Source organism: Cebus imitator, unplaced genomic scaffold (genome assembly GCF_001604975.1).
Source record: "Cebus imitator isolate Cc_AM_T3 unplaced genomic scaffold, Cebus_imitator-1.0 Scaffold79, whole genome shotgun sequence".
In the NCBI taxonomy this organism is placed as follows: domain Eukaryota; kingdom Metazoa; phylum Chordata; class Mammalia; order Primates; family Cebidae; genus Cebus; species Cebus imitator.
In genome coordinates, this window is record NW_016107394.1 from 556,870 (window position 1) to 575,416 (window position 18,547).

The window sequence follows — 18,547 nt, forward strand, 5'->3', positions numbered from 1 at the left end:
AACTTAACCATTAACCAAAATAGAGTTGGATAAAATGACTTCTATTGTGTTTGTTTATATAATTCTCTTTTCTATACTATGAAATATATTTCAAGAGAGGGGAATAAATTAATTCAGTAATATTACTGACCACTGATTTTATGTCAAGCATGGTGTTCATCAGCACTTGTCAAGTAAATATTGAAATGTGCTTTAGCTTGAACAGCTAAGATTAAATAATATAATGTATCTGACTAGAAAATAGTAATCACTATACAGAAGTTAATCAATATAATCCTTGAGGAAAAGGCAGGTCTTTTTTTTTTTCTGTTTGTTGCTTCCACTTGAGTTCCCAACCTGCTAAAACTTTTTTCCTCTGTTGAAAAGTCAGCTCCCATGGAGCCCTCGACCTGATCATTCTGTTTTGCAGCTTGCTTTCAAATTGTAGGAATCCATTTGCTTATTCTAACAGACATTTAAAATACATATACTATGGAACTGGCATTATGCTATTCCCTGAAGATACTTCCAAATCATCTAGCAACCAAAGTACATAAAAATCTGTATAACACATTATCAAGAAACATATAGCAGAACAAAAACCTGGAAAAAATACTAGACTCTCATCTTAAATGCCTTATCCATCTCCAAAGCAATGATTCAATTTCATTTTTAATTGAAACCTGTACACACAAGCTTCCTATGTCAATATGTTTATTTTCCCTGATGTGATTTTTCTCCACTTAAGCATCCACAATTCCTGATGGTAACTAACTCACCCAAGGGGGAAAGAAGTCCAGTGTAACAGCATGGCGCAAAAATCGCACAGAGGCACACTTATCTCAGCTGAGTAAATGACTCTACAATTAAGATTCCTTATAAGTTTTCCATTCATAGAGGTAAATGGGTCACCTTCTTATACCCCACTGTGAGTAAGAGCAAGAGAAGCTCTCCTCCCTTTCTGAAGTCCAAATCAAGTAGCTGCTCTCAGATCAGAAACAGGACTTATCTGTGTCTTTAACAAATGCCCGTGATGACTTTTAAACATCATAAGTGATTTAGCATAGATAAACACAAGGAAGAATTTATTGGAAGTGAAATTAAAGACAAAAATTCACCTAGTCTTCTGGCATTTCTCCTTCAACGCTGTTATTTGCATCCCTTCCAATTCTCCACACCTTGAAAGGTAAGGCTCTTCCCACTTACCCTTGGTCCCTGACCTCCAAGCCGTTTGAGTTTCAGACTCCAATCACCCTCCACTGTTTTGTTCACTTCTGTGGTCCTGGTGCCTATTCAGAAATCCTGAATTCCATATAGATATTTTGTTTTCATCCATTAAGCTAATCATAGCAAAAAATTATACTTCTTATATGTATGTATTTCCTGCCATACATCATAACCAAATCCCAAAATAAAGTCACTGGTACACTATCACACTGTCACTATCACTATATTATATTTTGAATTGGTTTACGCCTATGCCAGCACATTTATTCTAGTCTGTCTCTTAGGTCTGCATTAATCTGATGCATTTCCTTTTAATTTGGTTCGCAACACCAGAGAGATAGAGTGGCACAGTAAAAATGACCACACCTTTAGGGTCAGAGAGTCCTGGATTCACACAATGGCTCCATGAAATCTATCAATGTCAGGCCAGGTGTGGTGGCTCACGCCTATAATCCCAGCACTTTGGGAGACCGAGGCAGGTGGATCACAAGGTCAAAAGATCGAGACCATCCTGGTCAACAAGGTGAAACCCTGTCTCTATTAAGAATACAAAAATTAGCTGGGCATGGTGCTGCGTGCCTGTAGTCCCAGCTACTAGGGAGGCTGAGGCAAGAGAATTGCTTGAACCCAGGAGGCAGAGGTTGCAGTGAGCTGAGATCATGCCATTGCACTCCAGTCTGGGTAACAACAGTGAAACTCTGTCTCAAAAAAAAAACAAAAAAAGAAAAAAGAAATCTATCAATGACATCAATAAGTCATTCACTCTAACCTCACCTGAAAATTGGGAATACTAGTCACAGCCTATTAAAGATGCTGTTAAAGTTACACATGTATAGATATGTAGTGAGGAAACTGGCTCAATGTTAATTGTTCTTCTCTCTGAGAATATTATATCCATCCTCTTATCTATTTTCCTATGTTTCAACTGGCTCATATTTCGGCCCAAGCCCCAAACATTGAGGCTCGTTATCTCAGTGCCTCGGCTCATCATGCGCTTGGTACAGTCATTGCTCTCCCTCCATGTAGTTGGTTAGCTTTGTAACATTCCGTAGATGCTGTTTCTAAATTCAGAAAAATTATAATAAAGGATCCATCTCAAATCCTTCTTTATAAATAGGCAAATACATTAATTAATTAATTAAATGAATTTAGTCCATGGCATTTTCAATCACAGAAATGCCATTTTGTCATTCTGGGGAGACTCTACAAAATAAGTGTGCCAGTTGCTTTGTCAAATCATATGATGATAACTGACTTTTCTCCAAAGCTGGATCTAACTCCAGATTTGTCTTTACCTGAGACGGCTAATACTCTAAAAAATCTGACTTCATATTCCTCTTTGTCTTGTCTTTGTCTAAATAAAATACTCTTTATCTTGAGCACCCTTACTGCTTAGGGGCTAGATAAGGATAAGCCCCTTGTGATCTTTTCCTAAAACCTTCAGGCACAGATCCAATTCATGTCTAATTACACCCATGAGTTTCAGCAACGGAAAATAGGATTTGACTAGTGAGAGGCCACTGGGTGGTGGCAAATGCAGGAAGGGTATCAGGCCCAGACTGTGGCCTACCTTGAGACCAAGCTCAGGACAGCCATCCTCTTTTGTGCACACTGGAGATGATGAGAAACGACCCATGTACAAGCTGGTGATATTTTTGTCCTTGAATTAAATGAAGAAACACTACATTGGAAAATATCAATGGAGCTAATAAGTTAAAAACATAGATGTTGTTTCTCTCCTAGTAATCACAGAATACAGCAATCTGTTCTAAGCTCTTTTAGTACAAATGAGAAATAAAGCCAGCTTCCGAACTTGAGGAATTAGAACAGTCTCATATGTAATATTTTAATCTATTAACATTGTTTATTACCTTGAAACTAAAAGGTTATTTTGAGGGTTAAGTGTGCAAAGTTGGCACTCAATATTTATTATTCAAAGAAGTAATTAGCAAATGATGAAGGAATAATTTATATACATGTCATGCACACTAGCAACAGTGGCTTTTGTCGATACTACTAGCAACTTCAGAGAAATTAAATTGTTGATTGAAAAATAGTTTTTCTGACCCTTTTGAAAAATAACTACATATGTGCTTCTTGTTGCTGGGTGAGAAATACTACTTTATACACAGCTCTGGTTTTCTATTCGCAGATATGATTGATGTATTACACCAAAATAAAGTATTTTTATGTTTATAAAGTGTAATTTTTAGATTCACTTAGAATATATTTAATAAGTTAAAATTATTTTGGCACACTATTAAATGCAAAAACTCCTTTCAAAACAAAAAAGAACTACCTTATATTCAACATTTAATGTTCTTGGCCTCTGCTTTGATGTCTATACAATATACTGAGTTCAGTATGGTGTCCAAGAGTGCCCTCTGTGGATAGACAGGCACATTCCTTCAGGAGTGGGTACTGATTCCAGACTACAGATGCCTATTATTAGTTAGGCTTCTGAGATTGCAAACATATTGAATGTATGAAGAGCGAAATAAAATCAAGTCCTTATTTTTGTACAGTTTTGAAGTTTATACTTAGAACTGACCACCTCCCCAGCCATGTGGAGAGCTGTACAGTGTGTAAATCTGCCTTTATCTTGGATTGATTGGTACAGTATTTTTGCCTCTGTGGGACCTAGCTTTGTGTTCAGTAGTTTGAACTATATATAAACTGTACAATCTGTAAAGTTTTTATAGAACAAATATTCAGCTGTGAAAACTGGTTAAATAAAACTAATATTTCTTAACACAGTTAAAAAAAAAAAAAGGAAATGAAGTCTTAAGTGCTTGAAAAATGACAAATTTTACTTAAACACTCTACAACATAAGTGTGCCAGTTTTCCTGCAGCCTAACCATCCGTACTAATCTTTGTCAAGGTTAATAACAATTGTTTCAATTAGCACTTCTTTGGCTGACTATGAGACTGAAAAGTCTTCCTGTATTAACTACTAGTGCTTTGGAGAATTCTGTTTTTAATTCTTTTTGTCAAATTTTTTGTCATTTTATAAAAGTTAAATAGTAAACACAATATTTAATTGAATGTTACATATGCTTCAAATATTTCCCCAAATTTATGATTACCCTTTTAAATTTGTGGAATTTTTTTTTGCTATAAAATGATTATTTGAATTTTACCAAATCAAATGTTTACCTCTACAATTTATATATTTGGTTTTATATTTAGAAATTTTTTCTACTACAGGATTATATAAATATTTACCTGTATTTTATTCTAAAATGTATGTGACTTTTTGATATTTTCATATTTAACCATCAGAAAACAATTTCAGTGTGTATTGTGGTGATATGCTTTATTTTAGGTTTTTTTTTTTTCCAAATGGATGACCAGTTTACCTAACTTCTTGTATTCAATAACTCACTTTATTTCTACCAGTTTTAAAGTCTACCTTTATATGTAACTAAATGTTCACTTGTGCCTCTTCCTGTGCTTTTAATTCTGTCTCAGAGACAAACACTGCCCTACTTACTTTTTTTGAAATGTTTTCTAGTTATTTCATTAAAATTCATCATACAATATGTAATATTCTACTTTCACTCAGCATAATATATTTGGGGTACATTCATGATGTAGCACTTATTAGTAATTGTTTCCTTTTTTGCTGAATAGTTTTTTAGCCTAAGGGTATTCCACAGTTTGTTCACCAGTTAATCAACTGTTTCAATTCTGGGCTATTATGAATAATGTTGTTATAAACGTTTGTATACATGTATTATGTGTACATATGCTTTCATTTCTCTTGGTAGAGTCCAAGGAGTATAATTTCTGAATCATACGGTAAGTTTATGTTTCAATTTTTAAGAATCTGTAAATCTATTTGTCAAAGTGGCTGTATCATTTTACACTTCCACAAGCAATGTATGCTCAGTTTCTCCACATGCTTATCAACACTTTGTATTTTCCCTTTTTTCCCTTTCCTTTCCTTTCCTTTCCTTTCCTTTTCTTTTTCTCTTTCTCTTTTTTTTTCTCTCTCTCTCGTTTATAGCCACTCTAGTGGGTGGATAATGGTATTTTTTTGCAGTTTAAATTTTTATTTCTTAATTTTAATGTTATTTTCCTAATGCTCATCTTTTCTTGTGCCTATTAGTCATTTTTGTATATGTTTTGGTGAGATGTCTATTCAAATATTTCGTCCATTTTTAATTGGATTGTTCGTCTCTTTATTGAGCTGTAAGAGTTCTTTATATTTTTTGTATGAGTTTTTATGCAAACATTTTCTCCCAGTCTCTTTTCTCTATTCTTATTTTCTTAATGGTGACTTTTTTTTCCCATTTATTTATTTTATTGCATTTTAGGTTTTGGGGTACATGTGAAGAACATGCAAAATTGTTGCATAGGAACACACGTGGCAGTGTGATTTGCTGCCTTCCTCCCCATCACCTACATCTGGCATTTCTCCCCTTGCTATCTCTTTTGTTTAAAATCTGATATTGACCATTTTATTTAATGGCTCACACTTTTAGTATGGTATCTAATAATGTTTTGCCTAACCCAAGGTCATAAAATCTCCAACATTTTTTTCTAGAAATTTTTTTATTTTTAGATCTTACATTCAGGTCTGTAATCCATTTTGAGCACCATTTGTTGAAAAGTCTATCCTTTCTCTCATATAATTTTCTTGACACCTTTGCTACAAATCAATTGGCTATAATGTAAGTATTTAAATCTGAACTCTCCAATTTGTTCTATTAATCTATATGACTGTCCTTATGCTGTGTGTCTTAATTGCACCAACTTAATGTTAAGCTGTGAATCCTTGTAGTGTAAGTACTCCAAATTGTTTCTTCTATTCCAAAACTGTAAGTCTTTTGCATTTCCATATAAATTGTAGAATGAGTGTCAATTTTTACAGGAAAAAAATGATCTGTTGATATTACATTGAATTTATAGATTCATTAAGGGAAAACAGCCATTCCAATGCTATTGAGTCTTCTAATACATTTACATATGATGTCTCTCCACTTATTTATATATCTTTTAAAATATTTATCAGCAGTGCTTTGTAGACATCAGTGTCTTGGTCGTGTGTGTGTGTGTGTGTGTGTGTGTGTGTGTGTTTGTAATTTTTTTAACATTATACTTGTAGCAAGGATTATTGTCAAACTCTACTCACTAGGCCAAAGACCCTTGTGGTGGTAGTGAAAAATTTGACCCTCACATATCACACTACCCACACTTACAAGTTTATCAGCCAGTTAGGGCCCCAGCTCCACGTTCTAATAACGTGCAATCTCCATTTGTTTTCACATATTTCAATCTTCTTTCTGCATCATCCATGGCATGTTTTGTAAAGGACTTTTTTAAATATTTTAATTTTTTGGTGAAACCAGCTTAATTTCCATTTCTTTATAAGAAATCCATATTTTCTGCCTGAAAGCTTGTAATTTTTAAAAAATGTATTTAAGTCAAATATTTTATGCTTGTTCTCATCTTCCTGATCTTACCTGGAATAAAATGAGCCCTTTCATCCTCCATGCACCGGAGTCTTTCCTTTGGAACAGTCATTTTTATTCTATTTATTTTTGTTTACTTTACCTGAGACCCTAGTTATCTGTATGTTGGCTTTTCATTTTGTGACCTTCCCAAATACAATTTTCTCACTATTTTATTTTCACTGTATTTTTTTCTGTGCATTATGAGAGAATTTTTCAAATGCATTCTCCAAATTGAATTAACCTGGTTACTGTCCCTTGACTCTGTTTTTGATTATGTCCAATGTGTACTTTAATTCTATTTTTTTAGTATTTTATTATTTTGACTTTTTGTCCAGCATGTTCTTTGTTTTCCCATAATACTATCGGATGCTATTGCCTACATTACCTTAAGGATGTTTTCTTGTTAGTTCTGCAGAAGTTTTTATATCTATGACATTGATAACTGAGTCATTGTGATGTGATAGGTAATATGCTTCATGATTTACAGACATTATTACATTTCTTTATATATGCTCATGCTCTGGATTTTCCAGATGCTGTTCCTTTATTAATGAAATATTTTAAAGATTCATGCTAGTATTTTTTTTTCTTTATATACTCTCTAGTGCAAAACAAGATCTCCTCAGTCTTTATTTTTTTTCTTAAAAAAATCTATGTATGGGGCTTGCTCATTGTTGCTGTCCCAATAAGCATTATTATATGGAATGCAGTTTCTGGTATAATTCCCAGTTTCTAGCAGCCTGCAGATAACATCCAACCAATACTGTATAGTTCTTTGCCAGCTTAAAACCATAAGGGAAATTTATAAACCTAAATTCCCAAAATATGCTGTTTTATTTCACTCCCTTCTGTACATGGGCTAATACTAATTTCAAAATTCAATGTATCTCTACCAATGACACCCCTTATACCATTATTTTTGGCTATTTTTCTTGAGATGAGATGTCTGATACAAGAATAAAGTCCTTGTTACTTTATAGTTAAGCAACCTACAAAAATAAATGCCCAGTTCTCACCTTTTTATCTTAGTACAGACTCTGCATTCCTTAGTAAAGACTATGGAGATGTATAAATTGTGGGCCTATATTTTGACTTCATATCTGTCCACATCCATTTCCATTTCCATTTCCATCAGTTTGGAGAAGTTAACCATTTCCAAATTTTCTAGATTTAGAATATTCATCAGTTTAGTATCAGTGCTGCTTTCATTTGATTTTTTATTTGTGATGAAAATTTAATAAAAAGTTGGGAAATACTCTTTCAGATACTGCCAATTAAAATCACTTTAAAATGCAAGTCTACTTTACATCTTAGAAAAAACTGATAGCAACATGGTGTGTGAACTAGAAAAAGTCAAATAAAAACAGAAATTAGTGATCAACAGATAAAAGGTGAGAGTATATGCAGATTTCTGAATTAGGCAATTTCATATATGAAGCTACCACAGATTTATACATCCACTATAGATCTATAGAGCTACCACAGAGCTATTAATCAAAGTGGGGAAAATAGAATATACAAGTAGTCATTCTGTGACAAAGACTGAATTTAGATGCAATCATGCTGTGTTTGAGCTTGCTTTGAGATATTTAAGATGGAAGAATCTAAGAGTTAGGCACGTGGCTCTAATATTCAGGAGATTAGTGTGAGAAGAAGATGAAAACTTTAAAGTAGAAAAATGAATATATAAAAGCCATTGTCCATGGAATGCATGCTGTTGAAAGTATACAGAAAAAGACAACATGTTTGGAGAAATAGCCAAACTAATTTTCATCTACAGCTATAAGTAAGTAGTAGTCAATTATATGATAAATCTTGTGTAAAAATGAGCATACTTAGAATAAATTTGGTTTGTAAAAATAGTGGAAATCATAAAAACATAAAAGTATATTTTGAGCAATGCCTTCATTTTATAATAAATATGCTGTTTCCACAATGGATCAATGGATTAATTTGATTTATAGCATCCAATATTATCTTAAGTATTTACTATTTGCAAAAAAACAAGTTTTAATAACATAATTATGTATCATACAATATGTAGACAATCCTGAAATAAAATTGTTCAAGCCTGAACCATAGAAATTTTACATAATCAGAAATTTTCGAAGATAGGCATCTCTTCCACATTTACTTTATTTATTAATAAAGTATTATTAACTGAAGAAGGATTATGTTATAATTATCATCATTACTATTGTGATTAGACAATGTAATATAGTTGTTAATAGCACAGCCTCTAGCATCTTTTTCTTTTTCTCCGATTGATTTCCAATATCATATCTTTCAGTTTTTATGCACTTTGGCAATTTATGCACTTTCAAACTTCATTTTATGCATCTGTAATAAAAATACCCCTCTTTTAGTTTGTCACAAGACTCAAATGAAATAGTCTATGTTAAATAATTAGAGCAGAGTATGGAAATGGTCTTATCATTCACATAATATTATTTATCTGACTAATCCTATAACAGAACAAAGGTCAGATGAAAGACCAGAGCATACATGTTACAAAAGAAGCTCATTATTTGCCTCACTCATTTTTATCACAACAGAAGCAGGTTTCATAATCATAAACAGGGCAGTATTTTAATGTTACAAACTAAGAAGAATATCAAGCTTCACGTTCATAGGAACTGAAACATCTCTTTCCTATTAAACACATATAATGAAGCAAGATGAATGGGCATTACCTGGGGTGAATTCTTAGGTAAATGTAGTTACTGAAAAGAGATGTTTTCCTGCTTACTAAACGAATTAAATGAAATTTGGTATCTAAGTTAATAATTCTAAAATTCCAAATCACAATTAGTCAATTATCTTTCTATACCAAGGCCTAATCACAGTTAAATAGAATTTTTCAGGAAGAGCAAATAAAGGTAAATCAATTGACAAATGCATACTGAATATGTATTATGAGCAAACAACTCCACTAAACATGGATTAGCCCAAAATATCCCTTATTCTCATAATCCAGTTGAAGGATAAAATTTTAATTAAAATGATGAGAATACAAGATAAGTGGTAAATATAAAATAAATGTATTTAAATAAATTGAAGTTAAATTGAAATTAATTATCTTAGTTCAGTGATTAATCTCACAGACAAAATATTGAATGAAAGAAGTTAAACACAAACAGTATGTAATACATGATTCTATTTATATAAAAATCAAGTATAGGAAGAGATAATTATGGTAATAAAAGTCAGAATAATGATTACTATTTGAAAGGACAATGATGAGGATGTGGCATTACGGGGACTTCTGGTTCCTGATAATGTTCAATCAGTTGATCTTGGATGTGGTTACACAGCTACATGTGGATGTCAAACTTCCTTGAGCCGTACTCTGAAGTTTTTTGCATTTTACGGAATGTATGTGAAACTTCAACTAGAATAATTTTCAAATTCTAAATTTAGGAAGTCAAGATCCTACAAGAGAATTCTGCTCCCAAAGGCCATAATGCCAATATTCCATAATTCCACTTCTCCTACTTTCTTCTTGACGGGGGTCCCTGGACTTGAATGGGCCCATGTCTGGATCTCCATCCCCATCTGTTGCCTCTATTTAACTGCCCTTTCTGGGAATACCCTGATCCTTTTCGTCATCCTCACTGAGCCAAGCCTCCATGAGCCCATGTACTATTTCCTCTCCATGCTGTCCACCACTGACATTGGCTTATGCATCTCTACACTGGTGACAGTGCTGGGAATATTGTGGGTCAATGCTCGGGAGATCAGCTTCAATGCTTGTTTATCACAGATGTTCTTCATTCACCTCTTCACTTTCATGGAATCTTCAGTGCTCCTGGCTATGGCCTTTGATCGTTTTGTAGCCATTTCTAACCCCTTAAGATATGTTACCATTCTAACGCATGCAAGAATCGCACAGATTGGTTTGGCAATCATTACCAGGGGGACTGTCATTTTGACACCTCTAGTCATACTTCTTAAGCAACTGTCATTCTGCCGCAGCCACATGCTCCACCACTCCTACTGTTTCCACCCTGATGTAATAAAACTCTCATGTTCAGACACAAAGATCAACAGTGCATTAGGATTAACTGCAATCATCTCTACTGCCGGAGTGGACTCCATCTTTATTGTGCTCTCCTATCTGCTGATCATTCGCTCAGTTCTCAGCATTGCATCCACACAGGAGAGGAAGAAGGCCTTTAGCACTTGCATTTCTCATATCACCGCTGTTGGCATATTCTATGTCCCTTTGATCAGCCTGTCCTTTGTTCACAGATTTGGAAAACATGCCCCACCCTATGTGCCCACCCTCATTGCTAACATATACTTGCTCATCCCCCCTGTGATGAATCCCATCATCTACAGTGTGAAAACGAAGCAGATTCAGAAAGCTGTGCTCAAATTTGTATGTTCCAAGGGAATTCATATTTAACATGTACTACTCCTAAATACTTATTTCAAAGTCTAGAAAATTCACCACAAGTTGGAGTTACAAACCCATGCATGCAATTTTAGAGTTGTGTGAAACTGAATGCCATCCGATTCAAATGTCTCCACAATGTGATTATCATTGCTAAGCAATCTCTTTTCTACCAACAAGGTACTGATTGAGATTCTCATTATCTTAGTTACCTGGTTCCAACAGATGACTAACTGAACTAATGTTTCAATGCTGTTTCTGCTCAATGATCGCATTATTCACTTTGAATTAAGATTCCAAATTATCTAAGAAAAATTTTTAAATGAACAAATAAATGCATCTTTTATGTTTATTTCTCATGCACCAACTAAATGAAGCAGCAAATCCTGTCTATGGTCATTTCCTCCACAACTCAGGCTTAGCTTTTCTTTAAATTTTCATTCACTTTTTTTCTCTTTTCCCATACTCTGCAGTGTAAAAATGCCAGTCTGCTTACGACTTCTTCAAATGCATGCAGTTTTTTCATGGTGGGCTTTACTGTTGACTCCACTTCAACACCTACTTCACTTTGAAATTCTACTTATGTTTCAAGATTCATCTTTAAATATCTTCCTCATTCAACATTTTATGATTGCTCAAATGATATTTGTTCTCTCCTTATAATTTTCCTTTCATATTGCTTTGTTCATAACAGTTTTGCCTTTATATGTGTACACACCTGTGTGTATATTATTATAGCTTTCACAAGACTGTACATTTCTTAAATAAAAAGTCTTGATTTTATTTGAAGCTTCCATAACACTCAGCAGAACACCTTTCACATAGCAGATACTTATTGATAGTTGTTGAATTGAACTATACATAAAAACCTATCAAATAGTCTATCTCAAAATTCCAGTGATAACTCCTTTGATTCAATATTTGACATGTGTAAAACAAGAAATTTTCAACTGTGTAAAATTTTTTTGCCGATATTACCTGGTAATTGGTCATAGCTCTAACTTTCCAAACTACAGAGTTAAATGGCTATTTTGGAAGTTTCGGTCTCAGAAAGCTGTCCCCGTTTGGACCCACATACAATACACATGTACTTCTTGTCTGTTCTTTAAAAAAAATAGATTTGGGGGGCAAAGTTTTGTTACATGGATATATTGCATAGTGGAAGTCTAGGCTTTTAGTATAGCCATCAACCAAATAGAGTACATTATACTCATTAAATAGTTTCTCCTCTCTGACCCCACTTCCACCCTCCTACGCTTCCCAGTCACCAATGCCTATCATTCCACTCTAAATGTCCATATGTGCACATTATTTAGCTCTTACTTGTGAGAGAGAGCATGCAGTATTTTACTTTTTGAGTTATGTCACTTAAGATAATGTCCTCTAGATCCATCCATGTTACTGCAAAATACATCTCTTCATTCTTTTTTATGACTGAGTACGATTCCATGGTGTCTACTCACCACATTTTCTTTATCCAGTCATCCAGTGATAGACACTTAGATTGATCCCATATTTTTGCTATTGTTAAGAGTACTGTAATAAACATATGAATACAGATATATATGTATATATATATATGTGTGTGTAATAAACACATAAATACAGATGTGTGTGTGTGTGTATATATATATATATATATATATATATATATAATAATTTATTTCCCTATGGGAAGCTACTCAGTAGTGGAATTTCCAGCTCAAATAGTAGTTCAATTTTTGGTTCCTTGAGAAATCTCCACAGAGCTTTCCATAGAGGTTCTAGTAATTTACATTGCCACCAACAGTGTGTAAGTGTTCTCTTTTCCCCACATCCTCACTAACATCTGTTATTTTTTGACTTTTTACTAATAGCCCTTCTGATTTGTATTTCATTGTGGTTTTAATTTACACTTCTCTAATGATTAGTGGTGTTGAGCATTTTTTATAAGCTTGTTGGCCATTTGTATGTCTTCTTTAGAAAACTGTCTGTTAATGTCCTTTGTCCACTTTCTAATAGTTACTTGCTATTTGCTGTTCTTGAGCTGTTTGAATTTCTTGTAGATTTTGAATATTAGCCATTTGTTAGATGCACAATTAGAAAATATTTTCTCCCCTTCTGCAAATTACCTGTTTACTCTGTTGATTATTTCTTTTGCTGGGCAGAAACTTCATAGTTTAATTGAGCCCCATTTATCTTTGTTTTTGTTGCACTTGCTTTTCAGGTCTTAGTCATGAACTCCTTGCCAAGGCAAATGTCCAGAAAAGTTTTTCCTAGCTTTTCTTCTAGTATTTTTATGGCTTCAGGTCTTACACTTGAGTCTTCAATCAATCTTGAGTTAAATTTTGTACATAGTGAGAGATAGGGGTTCAGGTTCATTCTGCATATGGCAATCCAATTTTCCCAGCGCCATTTATTTAATAAGGTTTCTGTCCTTTTCCAAGTGTATGTTTTTGTTAACATTGTAACAGATAAACTGGCTGTAGATATGTGGCTTTATTTCTGGGTTCTCTATTCTGTTTCATTGGTCTATATGTCTTATACCAGTAGCACACTCTTTTGCTTACTATAGCCTTGTAGTACAATTTCAAGTCAAGTAATGTGATGCCTGCAGCTTTGTTCTTTTGGCTTAGGATTGTTTTGGCTATTCAGGCTCTTTTTTTTCCATAAGAATTTTATATTTTTTTTATTCTGTGAAAAATCATTTTGGTAATTTGTTAGCTATTACATTGAATCCACAGATTGCTTTGGCAGTATGGTCATTTTAACAATATTGATTCTTTGATCCATTATTATGGGATTTTTTTCCATTTGTTTGTATCATCTACATTTTCTTTCATCAGCATTTTGAGTTTTCCTTGTAGAGATCTTTCACCTCCTTGATTAAAACAATTCTTATGTATACTCCATAGCTATTGTAAATAAGGTTGAGTTCTTAATTTGGTTCTCAGCTAGATAGCTGTTGGCATTTAGAAATGCTACTGATTTTTGTATGTTGATTTTGTATCCTGAAATTTTACTGAATGTATTTATCAAATCTCGTAGTCTTTTGGTGGAGTCTTTAGGATTTTCTAGGTATCCAATCATATCATCAGCAAATAGAGATAGTTTGATTTCCTCTTTTCCAATTTTGATTGTTTTGTTTCTTTCTCTTCCCTGATTGCTCTGACTAGAACTTCCAGTACTATTTTAAATAAAAATAGTGAAAGTAGGCATCCTTGTCTTGTTTCAGCTCTTACAGAAAATGTTTTCAACTTTTTCCCATTCAATATGATGTTGGCTGCAGGTTTGTCATATATGGCTTTTATCATTTTCAGGTATGTTCCTTCTATGCCTACTTTGTTGAGAGTTTTTATCATGAACTCATGCTGAATTTTATCAATTGATTATTCTGCAATTATTGCCATGATCATAGGGGTTTTTAAAATTTGTTTATGTGATGAATCATGCTTACTGGTTTGCTTATGTTGAGACATCATCCTTGAATCTGTGGAATAAAACCCACTTCAGTGTTGTGTAATATTTTTGATGTGCTGTTGGATTCAGTTTGCTAGTATTTTTACTAGCAAACTGATAATTTGATTTCCTCTTTGGTACCAATTCTTCCTTCTATGTCTAGTAGAATTTGACTATTAATCCATCTCGTTCTGGATTTGTCTTTTTTGGGGAGATTTTGTATTACTTATTCAGTTTTACTAATCGTTATTAGTCTGTTCAGGTTTTCTACTTCTGTTTCAATCTTGGAAGTTTATATTTCCAGGAACATATTCATTTTCTTTAGGTTTCTAGTTTGTGAGTGTAGAATTGCTCATAGTTGTTTGCAATGATCTTCTGTGTTTCTATGGTACCAATTGTAATGTCTCCTTTTTCTTTTCTGATTGCACTTATTTGAATTTTCTCTCTTTTTTGTATTTTATTTTTTTATTATACTTTAAGTTCTGAGGTACATGTGCAGAACATGCAGATTTGTTACATAGATATACACATGCCATGGTGGTTTGCTGCATCCATCACCCCATCATCTACATTATTTACTTCTTACTAGGTGGAAAAAAATTTTGAAAAGACTATATACTGTATGATTCCAACTATATGACATCCTAGAGAAGGCAAAACTTTAGAGACATTATAAAACTCAATGGTTTCCAGGCATGTGGAGGGAAAGAAAGGTGAATAGACAGAGAACAGAGGACTGTTTAGAGCAGTGGAATTATTCTGCATGATGCTAAAATGGAAGATACATATGTCATTGTACGTGTATAAAATCCATAGAACACACAACACCAACAGTGAACCATAATTTAAACTGGATTTGTGGTGATAATTGTATGTCAGTATTGGCCCATAGACTGTGATGAATGTACAAATGTACGACTCTGCTGGGAGATACTGATAGAGGAACAGGCTATGCATGTGGGGCTGGGAGGCGTATATGGGAATTCAGTACTTTCTGCCAAATTTTGCTGTGAACCAAAAACTACTCTAAAAAAGTTGATTAAAATGCAGGACTCTGGGCCCTAGAATCTGAATATTTTGTTTTACTGGTTCTGAGATGAGGCCTGAGAATTTGTATTTATAATAAGATGTCCAAGGTATACCTGATACTCAGCCAATCTGGGAAGCCATTAAGCTACAAATACAACTGTATATTTCTTTGTTGTTTGTTATTCCAAATCTAAAATATATTTATTTTTATCTTTATCTGTGGGGAAGAAAAATATTCATTTTGGTGGAATAACTGGGTGTAAAATCAAGAATATAGGGTTGTTTCAATGGCTTCCTTCCCAAGGCAGGTATAAAAACTACATTTTTACATTTTTCATATTAGTCAATATTTATATTTTTCATGAAATATAATTTTAATAAGTCATAGCAAGTCAAAAAAGAAGCAACTTAGTAATTGCAATACATGAAACTATGTTTAATAAATAATTTCTGAAGTTCTGATGTATAGCATGGAGACTATGCTAATAATGTTGTATTGTATAGTGTCTTTGATAAGAGACTGCATATTAAATTATATCACAAGAAAAATAAAGAAAAAGAGGTAACTATGAAGGTCATAGAAATGTTAATAAACTTGATTATGATCATCATTTCACAAAGTATATGTATATCAAAACACACTGTACACTATAAATATATACAATTTTTAACAACTGTCCCTTAATAAATCTACTAAAAAAAATTTTAAAGAAGAAAAGAAACCACATGGGAGAATAAGTAGATTTGGGCATGCAGAATGACTCTAAAGCACAAAGCCAAAACAAGCAAATACAGTTTATCAGAAAGATCCCTTAGGAGTAAGTTTTTCTTTTGGATAAATGACCCTCATGAGACTGAGTTCCTTATAAATATCCTCTATTCTGGGAGCTGAATGGGATCTCAGAGCCCTATCTCTTCCTCATCCTTTTTACTCAATGTAAGCACAGGGGCATCCAAGAGACAATGGCCATGCATTATGTTAGATGATTTATGTGGACTCATTTTGCAGTAAGAGAATTGGCCTTATAAGAGAAAATATTTCTAAGAGAAAGTTGTGGCAGCCACATAAACACAAAATGCTGTGGAATTGCCTTTGGAATAAGAACTTACGATAGGAAAAGTCCTAGTATTTTATTGTTTTAAGGCAGCTTTAAAAAATTTTTTTTAAATAGAGATTCTTGCTAATGTGCTGAATCTTCATTCTGAAATGTCCATGAACAATAAAATTCTGGAAAAAATATCAAGGAAACATGGTAAATGGGAAATCTGATTGAGATTCCTTAGATAAAATATTTAAAATATACTATCCCTGAAGAGTAGGAATAGACATGGAGAGTAAAAACAGTCCTGCTAGGCATGGTGGCTAACAATTGTAATGCCAGCACTTTTGGAGACTTGAAGTAGGAGGATCGCTTGAGTCCAGGAGTTCGAGACCAGCCTGGGCAACATAGTGAGAAACTGTTAATCTAAAAAAATACAAAAATAAATTAGGTGGGTGTGGCAGAGTGAGTCTGTGATCCTACCTACTCAGGGGGATCATCAAGGTGTGGTTTGCCATCCTTGTCAGGGGGACAATGACTCTACTGCCTCTGGCCCTACTTCTTAAATGTCTGTCCTTCTGCCGAAGTCATGTGCTCCATCATTCCTACTGTTTCCATCCTGAATTATCCAGCTTTCATGTTCTGACAATAAGATCAACAGTGCTTTAGGACTTACTGCCCTCACAGTTACTGCAGGGGTGGACTCCATCTTTATTCTTCTCTCCTGTATCGTGATTATTAAGACTGTCCTAACCATTGCTTCCCCAGAGAAGTGGCATAAGGTCTTTAGCACTTATATCTCCCACATAGGTGCTGTTGCCATTTTCTACATCCCTCTTATTAGTTTGTGTTTTGTCCATAGGTTTGGGAAAAGAGCACCTCCTTATGTATACACTCTTATGGCCATTGCATATTTGCTTATTCCACTAGTGGTGAATCCTATTATTTATAGTGTGAAAACCAAGCAGATCCATAAAGCCATTAAAAAAATCCTTTTTCCAGAAAAACTCTTCAAAAAATCAATGAATCCAGGAGCTGGTTTTTGAAAAGATCAACAAAATAGATAGACTGATAGCCAGACTAACAAAGAAGAAAAGAGAAAAGAATCAAGTAGATGCAATAAAAAATGATAAAGAGGATATCATCACCGATCCCACAGAAATACAAACCACCATCAGAGAATACTATAAACCAAAAAATCTAGAAAAAATGGATAAATTCCTGGACACTTACACCCTCTCAAGACTAAACCAGGAAGAAGTCAAATCCCTGAATAGGCCAATAACAAGGTCTGAAATTGAGGCAGCAATTAATAGCCTACCAACCAGGAAAAGTCCAGTACCAGACAGGTTCACAGCTGAATTCTACAGATGTACAAAAAGGAGCTGGTATCATTCTTTCTAAAACTATTCCAAACAATACAAAAAGAGGGAATGCTCTCTAACTCATTTTATGAGGCCAACATCATCCTGATACCAAACCTGGCAGAGACTCAACAAAAAAAGAAAACTTCAGGCCAATATCCATGATGAACATCGATACAAAATTCTTCATAAAATACTGACAAACAAAATCCAACAGCACATCAAAAAGCTTATCCAACACAATCAAATAGCCTTCATCCCTGGGATGCAAGGCTGGTTTAATACACACAAATCTATAAACGTAATCCATCACATAAACAGAACGAAAGACAAAAACCACGTGATTATCTCAATAGATGCAGAGAAGGCTTAGACAAAATTCAACAGCGCTTTATGCTAAAAACTCTCAATAAACTAGGTATTGATAGAATGTAGCTCAAAATAATAAAAGCTATTTATGACAAACCCACAGTCAATATCATACAAAATGGGCAAAAACTGGAAGCATTCCCTTTGAAAACTGGCAAAAGACAAGGATGCCCCCTCTCACCATTCCTATTCAACATAGTATTAGAAGTTCTGGCAAGAGCAATCAGGCAAGAAAAAGAAATAAA

The 18,547-nt window shown here is 33.9% G+C and overlaps 1 protein-coding gene, 1 non-coding gene and 1 pseudogene across 2 annotated transcripts; 2 read left to right on the forward strand and 1 right to left on the reverse strand.

Annotated features, from left to right (window-relative positions):
• The first annotated feature begins 919 nt into the window (after window positions 1–919).
• LOC108307482 (olfactory receptor 51F2-like) lies at window positions 920–11,845 on the forward strand. The gene is made up of 2 exons (XM_017532836.1): window positions 920–1,165; window positions 10,087–11,845. The coding sequence occupies exon 2, from the start codon at window positions 10,130–10,132 to the stop codon at window positions 11,072–11,074; it is 945 nt and encodes a 314-aa protein (XP_017388325.1). The 5' UTR covers window positions 920–1,165; window positions 10,087–10,129; the 3' UTR covers window positions 11,075–11,845.
• On the reverse strand, window positions 6,310–6,462 carry LOC119471964. Its single transcript, XR_005201064.1, has one exon. It is a non-coding gene; the product is annotated as a small nucleolar RNA SNORA62/SNORA6 family (small nucleolar RNA).
• A 4,660-nt stretch (window positions 11,846–16,505) lies between the features above and the next one.
• Window positions 16,506–17,585, forward strand: LOC108307396 (annotated as a pseudogene).
• The last annotated feature ends 962 nt before the right edge of the window (window positions 17,586–18,547 follow it).